At 60.5% G+C, this 9377-nt stretch overlaps 1 protein-coding gene across 1 annotated transcript; it reads right to left on the bottom strand.

The window, feature by feature from the left end:
- Positions 1-5408: 5408 nt before the first annotated feature.
- On the bottom strand, positions 5409-8270 carry SPRYD4 (SPRY domain containing 4). The gene is made up of 2 exons (XM_075901864.2): positions 8090-8270; positions 5409-6927 (listed from the first exon to the last, which is right to left on the bottom strand). The coding sequence occupies exons 1-2, from the start codon at positions 8178-8180 to the stop codon at positions 6380-6382; spliced, it is 639 nt and encodes a 212-aa protein (XP_075757979.2). The 5' UTR covers positions 8181-8270; the 3' UTR covers positions 5409-6379.
- Between the last annotated feature and the right edge of the window lie 1107 nt (positions 8271-9377).

Below are 9377 nucleotides of genomic sequence, written 5' to 3'. Positions count from 1 at the left end.
ATTAGTGTCGAGGCTGGGAGGTGAGCCAAGTGATGGGGGGGCTTCAGCATGCTAACCCGCATTCTCGGGCTCTCCCCTCTGCCTGTCTGCATCCAGCTGCTGTCTCATCTTGTGCCCGGCCTGTGAGCTCCTTGGCGAAGGCCCCTTCTCTCCACTGGGTGTCCGGGCAGCGCCCAGAGCAATGAACCCCTGGCCAGCAGCCCTTTGGCACTACCCTAATGCAAATATCTGGGGGGCAGACAGGCCACCCCCCACGCACTGAGCAAAGCGGGGTGCCAAGTACATGGACAGAGAGGGAGCCGGGCGGGGCCGTCCCAGGAGCAGAGATCTGACATGGGGGGTGGGAAGTCTGTGGGCTCTGAAAAGCAGCAAAACCTGTCGCCACCGAGCAGGGAAGAGAAGGGGGCCTGGAGATGGGGCGGTAGGGCTGGGGGGAGGGGAGCAGGGCCAGGGAAGTTTAGGGTCAGGAGGGAGAGCTGGGGGTGCTGCCTGGGTCCCAGAGGCGGGGAGTGGGCAGCTGGGGCACGGGGGCGTTGGGTCTGCCCCAGTGAGGCTGCTCTCACGTGGGTGGGGTGGGGTGGCCTGCCTGTCTCCCCCTTGCTGGGAAATCAGGGATTGAAAAGCAGGGATGCACCTAGCCCCCCCTTGATACCCCCTGGCAAGGACCCCCCCCAGCAAGGCAGATTCAGTGGGGCAGAGCAAGTGGGGGGCACACTGCCCCCCGGGGAAGGATACCCCCAGCACGGCCCCTCCCCCAAACATCTTAGCTCCATGGCAGCTCCCCCATGTGATTGACAAGGAGACCGGAAGGAGGGGGGGTGTCATGGAGTCCCTCCCTCTGTTTCCTATTGGACCACAACATGTGTCAATCTCCCCTCCTTCCCAGGGCCATTGACACGCGGCTGCGCCCAACTCTCTTAAAGGGGCAGGAGGCCTGGCTGGGGCTGCCTCCCCCCCCCATGCAGTCTGGTCCAGGCGGAGGGGGGGATCCCCTCTCCTGGGCATGCACAGCCAGTGGCGCTGAAAGAGTTTTGGAGTGGGGGTGCCGAGCTGCACCCCTCTTCCTCCCCTGCCTGCACTGAACCCCCTCGAACTGGGGCCAGCAGCTGAGCAGGCTCTGGGCCTGGTGGGCGGATAGGACCCCAGGTGGCAGGGGTGTGCAGCTGGGATGCCCAAAACCCTGGGGTGCTACAGCACCCCCTGCACCCTGATTTCCCATGCCAATGGGCACTGCCCAAAGTGCGAGGAGGCAATGAACAGCTCCCAGCCGCAACAGAAGGATCAGTTGGGGGGTGCACTGGGATGGGTTCAAGGTGTCCAGGAGACTAGCTGCAAGGTGCTGTGCAGGGGGGTTTCTCCCCCCAAGTCAGTTTAATCCCTGGCCCTCAACATTCAGGGTCACTTTCTCTTTCTGGGGCTCACATCAGTGCCCACTAACCATATACCAATATGACTCCATGTGATGGGACGCACACAGAGACGGGGCCAACCCCCCACTCTGCCCTGTGTACCCGGAGCCTGTGTGCCATCTCCTCCCCTCCCCCCAGTGTATATCACCAGACACAGGAAGAAAATCGGAGGGATAAAGACATTTAGGAGCGTTGTCCGTTTCTCAAGACAATATCCAAGGCGCAACAGAGTCACCTGCTGCCACGGGAGGAATAGGACGAGGCCACGGTGGCTCTGATGAGTTGAAAATCAAAAAAGCACCCTACCAAAAGTGGAAACACGGACCAGTTGTAAAGGAGGCGCAGGAAGGACTAGCCAAGCCTGCAGGAAAAGGCCAAACAAGTTACACCTGGCAGGCACTCAAAGGCGGGAAGTGGTTCTTTAAATATATCGGGAGCAAGACGAAGGAAAGTGGAGGTCTTCTATTGAGCGGGGAGGAGAATAACCAACGCCTTCAAGAACGGGGAGGCGTTTAATGCACCCGTCGCTTCAGCCCTCACTAAAGAATAGAGGCCAGATGCGCAATAGAATGAATAACAAGCCCGCATAGGGAAAGCACAAGATACGGAATATTTAGATGAGTTAAATGTATTCAAGTTGGCAAGGCCTGATGAAATTGTCTTAGCAAACTGGCGGACGGGAGAGATCCCAGAGGACTGGAGACGGGCAAACACATCTACCACCTTTGAAAAAGGAAAACAAAGGGGGACCTGTGGAATTTTAGACAGGCAGCTTAACTTTGAGATTAACCCAGCTGTTTCGAAGCACGCAGGGGTTAACGGATCTAAGGAATAACCGGCATGGATTTGTCATCATCAGTCCATGCCAAACCAGCCTCATTGACAGGATTCCTGGTCTAGTGAATGGGGAGGGGGAGCAGTAGATGTGATACAATGTTCCCTCTAAGCGGAGTGCTTAGGCGGACACTCAGGAGAGATTCAAATTCCGCCCGGCAGACTTGCAGAGCACCCACAGCCAGGGTTCCCTCTAACTTTTTCCATCCATGGGCAGAATAAATTTTGCTCTCTGTACCGAGGCACGTGCGGCTGCGTACCACCAACGGAAACACATGCTGTAGGTGCTCTGCTAATTAGCTGGGCGGCACCTGAATCTCTCCTGGGTGGCCATCCAAACGCTCAGCTTGCAGGGAACACTGCCTGCATCATCTACTGCTGGCAGCAGGTGTTTCTCCTGGTGGTGCACACACATCCATGCACATAGCAAAATTTATTTCACACATGGATGAGGGAAAAACTTAGAGGGAACATTGGTGATCGAGCTTGATTTTAGTAAGGTTTTGGCACAGTCCCATGTTCTCGTAAGCAAACTCGGGCAGTCCCATCTGCATTAAATGACTAGGTGGGCTCACAACTGGCTGAAAGGCTGTACTCGGGGGTAGTTACCAATGGCTTGCTATCAACCTGGAAGGGTGTATCTACTGGGACCCCCCAGGGGTCAGTCCCTCTCAGGCCTAGTACCATTCAATATTTTCATTAATGACTCAGATAACAGAGAGGAGAGGATGCCTATGAAATGTATGGATGCCTGCAAGCAGCGAGGGGTTGCAAGGTCTTTGGAGGGCAGGGTTAGAATTCAAAGCAACTCTGACAAATCAAGAGACTTGGCCTGAAACGCACAGCTGCACAATGGGGAACTGCTGGTGGTAGCGCCCCAAAGGGTTACAGCGGAGCCCAAGCTGGGTACGAGCCAGCAATGCGAGGCAGCGGCAAGGGAAGCGGATATCATTCTGGGCTGATATTACCAGGATGGCGCATGTGTGACACAAGAGGGAATTGTCCTGCTCTACGCCACACTGGGGTGGCCCCAGCTGGAGAAGTGAACATAGGAACGGTCACACTGGGTCAGACCAAAGGTCCGTCCAGCCCAGTATCCTGTCTGCCAACAGTGGCCAATACCAGGTGTCCCAGAGGAAGTGAACTGAACAGGTGATGGACCCCACTGACCAGGGAGCTGGGATTAGAGATGTGAAAGGTTAACTGGTGATTCTTACCAGTTCTAGTTAACTGGCGTGGATAGGGCCGGGGTGGAGTCTGTTTGGGGGGGCCCCTACAGCCCATCCCTCCTTTTAACCAGGTAAATTAAATGGGATTTTTACATCCTTAGCTGGGATGGCAGAGGCTGTGGGCTGGGAGTGAGGGGCACTGGCAGAGCTGGGGAAGCCCTGGTGGCAGGGGGACTTTGGGGAGGGAGGGGCACCGGCAGGGCTCGGGGAGCCCCCGGCTGAACTAGGCTGGAAGGGGGCTGTGGGTCAGGAGTGAGCCAAGGGCTGGGCTGGCAGGGGCTGCAGGCCGGGAGGGGCATCAGAAGAGCTGGGGGTCAGGAGTGAGGGGCACCAACAGAGCTGAGGTGAGCTGTGCTGGGCTGCAAGGGGCTGTGGGTCAGGAGTGAGGCACCAGCAGGGCTGGGCTGGCAGGGGGCTGTGGACTGGACTGAGGGGTGCCAGCAGTGGCCCTGGCCTCCCACGCCTGGCTTTCAGAGGTGCCTCTTTCAGAACAAGCTGGTCACAAACCTGTTGCTCACCAAGAGGCCTTTGAGAGGCAGGGACGCGAGCTGCCGGCAGGGAGCAGCGTTGTGCAAGGCCAGGCAACCCACTCCCCCTTCCCTCCAGGTCTGCGCTGCTGTGACCACACAGCAGCAGGGCTGAGGCTCAGTCATCATCTGCCAATGGCACCGCCCAGCTCTTAGGACTCCCACTGGGGTGACTTCAGTGCACGAGGCGCCAAGGGCCCAAGCCTCACTCACTGCCTCCCCAAAGAGCATGGGGTCGGGTAGGTGGGGCAGAGGGATTCCATATCCAGCCCAGGGTTAGGGAGTCTCCGATACCCAGAAATCCGCAGCTCTCACTCTGGCCTCTGCATCTCTCCTAGGGCACCTGGCCATTGCGAGGGGCTGGGCGGCAGATGGTGGGGGGCAGCTCTTTGTGAAGGACCAGTCACAAGGCAGCCTGGGGGGGTGGCAAGGGCCACGTCATGCGCCAGGAGCTGGTAGCACCAGGAAGTCAAAAACCCTCACTCCCCTGCTTGCTCTTCAAACACCTCAGCTCTTCGCAGGGGGGGGAGGGGGGGGAGTTGGCAAGGGGCACCTCTCCCCCCATCAAGGCGTGAGCATGTATCCTAGAGCATTCCAGCATGAGCTCCTGGGCTACTTTGCCACTGGTCCCCTCTTGCCTGCCATGGGGGGGAGGGAAGGGGGCTGAAGCCAGCCTCCAGGGGAACCCAAGTGTGTTTTGTTTCACCCCCTGCCTGGTGGTATCTCTCCCACCCAACCCCCACAGATCCCAGGATTGGAGGGACTGGGGACGGATCCTCCCTGGAGGATGCTGCCCAGTTCAAACCTCTGGAAACAGTAAAGCTGTTGCAGGGGGAGGGGGGGCGGCCTCACGCCACCTGCACGTGGGCACAGGATCCGTCCAAGAGATGCTGGCAAGCACAGAGCTGAGGGAGCAAGGCAGACTCCCAAGGGGTCTCACGAGACCCTCTGCGTGGAAACATCTGAGCCCTTCGGCAGGGAGCTCTGCTCCAGGCACTCAGCCTCCCGCTGCAGGGACCCAGGCTGATGTTTCATACCGAGATGGGCTTTCGTTCAGAAACTATTTGGGGGATGCTCTCTGGCCAGTGCTATCCAGCTCGCTGAGACAAGCACACCGGGTCCCCCGGGCAAGGAATCTAGGGCTTCCCTTCACTGCACAGTCTCCCTGGCAAGGAGTAGACTGGCAGGACAGATTCTAAACAGATTCCTGCCCCCCATGTCCAGAGTGCCCCCCCCCCTTCACCTCACGCGCCTCTGGTGCTGCTGTTGCTCTGCAGCCCAGCCACGCTGCAGGTTTCCCAGCCAGAACAACCCAGCCAGGTTTGGGTGCCAATTAGGGAGCGCCCATTTTCCCTATTAGCCCCCTCACAGCATGCCGCATCGGCACAGAGAGTGGGAACAGGCCGTGCTGAAGATTCACTGGTTTATTAGAGGGGAAGGGAGCGTGAGACCCCCCCCGGCCACCAACACTCGTAGCTAGCAAAGGTCTGCCGTGAGGGCTGAGTTGGTGTGTCTTCCCCCTCCCCAGCGAAGCCGACCAAGCAGGCTGGGAGGAGAGCTACAGGCCTAACATCCCTGCCCAAACATGTTGCTCCTGCCTGGATCCTCCCCTGCACTAGGAGCAGCTGTGTGGCTGCACCAAGCAGGGTGCCAGGATTCGTTTGCTTGCCGATCCCAGGGGACTGCCCTGCTGGGTAGCGGTAGATAGCAGAGCAAGGGACCAGAGCTTGGGGGGACTCTGTGGGTGAGGAGGGAGCTGGTGCTCGTGCTGCATATTATAAAACACTTGCGGAAAGGGTGACGGCCTCGTTTGTTCACACAGGAGGTGAAGTGCGTGTAGAGTTCCAGCTGGGTTCGGGTGCAGCCACCCAGGTGCAGGACAGCTACTACGCTCAACTGTCCTGCTGTCCCTGAGCCAGGAGGAGATGACGGTGATGCTTCTCTCCCTCCAGCAATGCCTCATGTCAAGTGCAAATCTGCCAGCCGGGGGGGGCTAGGTGAGGACAAGGGCAGGGACCAACAGGGTGTCTGGCACGGGCGCGGAAGAAGGCCACCACACTCCAGAGCACTAGCTGAGATGGAGAAGGGAAAACAAGCCCAGGGCTGCTGATCCCCAGGGAGAACAGGATTGAGCCAATACGAACCAAGCAGAATCTTGGCCTGAGGAGCCTGCTTTGGCCAAGCAGAAGACCTGAAGTGGGTTCCTAGCTGGGGCTGAGAGGGGACTGTTGCTTCCCAGAAAGCAGTGCTGCCTGGAGAGTCCCCCCCAGGCTGGACAGGCTGAGACCGACCAAATCCCTTTCTTTGCCTCACACTGAAACATTGTTGAAGGGTGTCCCCCCAATGGGAGGACGTGTCCAGACATCCAGGCCACTGACTGTTAACTGTTCCGGAGATCTTTAGGCACTTCCAGCCCAGAATGAGTTAGCAGCTCCCCATCCCAGAGAGCAAAGGCAGGCACCACAGGCCCCTGGAACTCTGCAGCCAGGGTATGGATTATCGCCAGCTTGCCCGCATCCACCAGACTGAGTTTCCTGCCCTCGTAGTCCAGCAGCAACCCCATGCGCTCGGGGTTGCTGATGTTGCTGATGGGGGTGGTTTCGTTGGCCAGCATGGTGTGCCACCTACGGTGGGCGTACACAAACACCCAAGAGCGATCGTCATGCCCAATGCACCCGTCCCTGGAGACATCCACATCAGCCACGCCAATGCGGAACTGCTGCGAGCGCTTGACCGTCACTTCCCAGTAGTGCTGGCCGCGGGACACGGCAGTGTCCCCCAGCACCACCGCCCACTCCCGGAATCGCTCGGGGTTCTGGGGGACTTTGGTGGGGTCGATTCCCAGCATGCGGTAAATGACGCCCGTGTCTTTTTTGAAGAGATCCAGGCTGCTGTGAGCCGTTTGCTCGTCTAGTTTGAAACTGATGTCTGGGGGGAAAGGAAAAACAACAAGGAGGCACTTTAAGAGATAACCCTCTACAACAGCAAATTCTTCCACTTCAGGGTGACTAGAACCAAGATTATTCATATTAGTGGGTTGGTAGGGCAGGTAGATTGTTGGTTTAAAGGGGCACACAAGATACAAATTATATCTCAGGGTCCTTTCCTGTTTTGCTAACACCCAACATTCACAGAGTCATACCTGAATTTAGGACCCTTTTGTGCCATGCACTTCTCAGATGTAGTTAAGAGGCAGACCCTGCTCTGAGAGTCCAGCCTTACAGGCAGGTCCCAGTTAAAACTCTCTCTACTGCTGCATATCAGTAGAATGAGGTTAATAGCAGCCCCCCCCCCCCCACAGGGGCTAGTCAAGGATAAGTGCATTAAGGATTGCAGCATTGCCAACACTTGCAAAGTCATCATGAGTCAAGAACCCCCTCCCCCCCCCAAAAAAAAGTAGCTATATGCCTTCACTACTGGAGCAAGCTGATTTCCAGAAGGGCAGTGGTGTCCTAGCAAAAACCCAGAGAGTAAATGTGCAGACTTTGGGGGGGGGGGGGGGGGGGGACGACGACACCGTGAATTGTAAATCCTAAAGCAGGAGACAAATCAAAAGAACCCAGCTTCTGGTGAGGGGAGCCCTGCGCCCTGCCAGCAGCCTGTGCAATGGAAATCACGCAGCATCCCAGAAACAAAGCTTAACCGTGGGGCTGAGCGCCACGTCCCTTTAAGAGCAGCCGCCCCTGCACGAATGTTTTCCACAGAGGGAGCCAAGCGAGCAGCCAGGAAGCGGGACGCCGGAGAAGTGGAGGAAAGGTCAGGCCGGGGGGGGGGGGGGGGGGGGCGGAGCAGCCCGGGGGGGGGGGGCGCTGCCCGACGGGACCGATCGCGGGACTGGCAGGACGCCGAAAGGGCCAGAGAGCGAGGACCGGGCCCCAGGCCGAGGGGGGGGGGGGGGGCAAGGATAGGGCAGCTTCAGGAAGTGACGTCATGCCCCAGGCCCTGCCCCCCAGAGGAGCAGGCCCAGCCCAGACCCATGGGGGGGGCAGCGTCAGGCCGACACCCCCGGCCAGGGCCAGGCCCAGCCCCGGCCAGCTGGGGGGGGCAGCGCCAGGCGGCCCATGGGGGCGGGGCCCCGGCCGCTGCCTACCTCTGCGGGGGGCGCCGCTCGCGCAGCCCCGCCCGGCCCCGCGCAGGCCCCATCCGGGCCGCCGCAGCGCGCTCAGCATGGGCGCCGCCATCTTGGAGTCGCCGGTCACGTGGGAACCATCCCCTCGGCGGGCGCTCGCTCCTCACGTGACCCGGGCGGAAGTAGCAGAGCTGGGCGCCGCCATCTTGGACAAGGGGCCGGCTTTGCGCAGCGGCCGAGGAAGCGGCGCCAAGGCCTGACCTTTGACCCCATGCGACAAAAGGGGCGGGGCAGGGCCCTGAGCCAGATTCCAGCTTGGGGCTCGAGCAAGGCCTGGGTGGGAGGGGGGCGTGCGTGATGGGGGAGGGGGAGGCTGGACACCTGGGTCCATGGGGGGGGAGTGATGGGGGAGGGGGAGGCTGGACACCTGGGTCCATGGGGGGGGAGTGATGGGGGAGGGGGAGGCTGGACACCTGGGTCCATGGGGCGTGAGTGATGGGGGAGGGGGAGGCTGGACACCTGGGTCCATGGGGGGGGAGTGATGGGGAGGAGGAGGCTGGACACCTGGGTCCATGGGGGGGGGGAGTGATGGGGGAGGGGGAGGCTGGACACCTGGGTCCATGGGGGGGGGAGTGATGGGGGAGGCTGGACACCTGGGTCCATGGGGGGGGAGTGATGGGGGAGGAGGAGGCTGGACACCTGGGTCCATGGGGGGGGGGGAGTGATGGGGGAGGGGGAGGCTGGACACCTGGGTCCATGGGGGGGGAGTGATGGGGGAGGGGGAGGCTGGACACCTGGGTCCATGGGGGGGGAGTGATGGGGGAGGGGGGGGGTGAGTGATGGGGGAGGGGGAGGCTGGACACCTGGGTCCATGGGGGGGGAGTGATGGGGGAGGGGGAGGCTGGACACCTGGGTCCATGGGGGGGGGAGTGATGGGGGGGAGGAGGGAGGCTGGACACCTGGGTCCATGGGGGGGGAGTGATGGGGGAGGAGGAGGCTGGACACCTGGGTCCATGGGGGGGGAGTGATGGGGAGGAGGAGGCTGGACACCTGGGTCCATGGGGGGGGAGTGATGGGGAGGAGGAGGCTGGACACCTGGGTCCATGGGGGGGGGAGTGATGGGGGAGGGGGAGGCTGGACACCTGGGTCCATGGGGGGGGAGTGATGGGGGAGGGGGAGGCTGGACACCTGGGTCCATGGGGGGGGAGTGATGGGGGAGGGGGAGGCTGGACACCTGGGTCCATGGGGGGGGAGTGATGGGGGAGGGGGAGGCTGGACACCTGGGTCCATGGGGGGGAGTGATGGGGGA

The sequence above is a fragment of the Pelodiscus sinensis genome, chromosome 31 (assembly GCF_052426305.1).
Source record: "Pelodiscus sinensis isolate ZL-2025 chromosome 31, ASM5242630v1, whole genome shotgun sequence".
Lineage (NCBI taxonomy): Eukaryota > Metazoa > Chordata > Testudines > Trionychidae > Pelodiscus > Pelodiscus sinensis.
This window is presented reverse-complemented; position numbering and strand designations above follow the sequence as displayed.

Excerpts from the sequence above, each read along its gene's own strand:
- SPRYD4 (XM_075901864.2), bottom strand. The coding sequence starts at position 8,180 with ATGGCGGCGCCCATGCTGAGCGCGCTGCGGCGGCCCGGATGGGGCCTG. Across the intron at positions 6,928-8,089 it reads GAGCGGCGCCCCCCGCAGAG|ACATCAGTTTCAAACTAGAC; the intron begins GTAGGCAGCGGC and ends CTTTCCCCCCAG.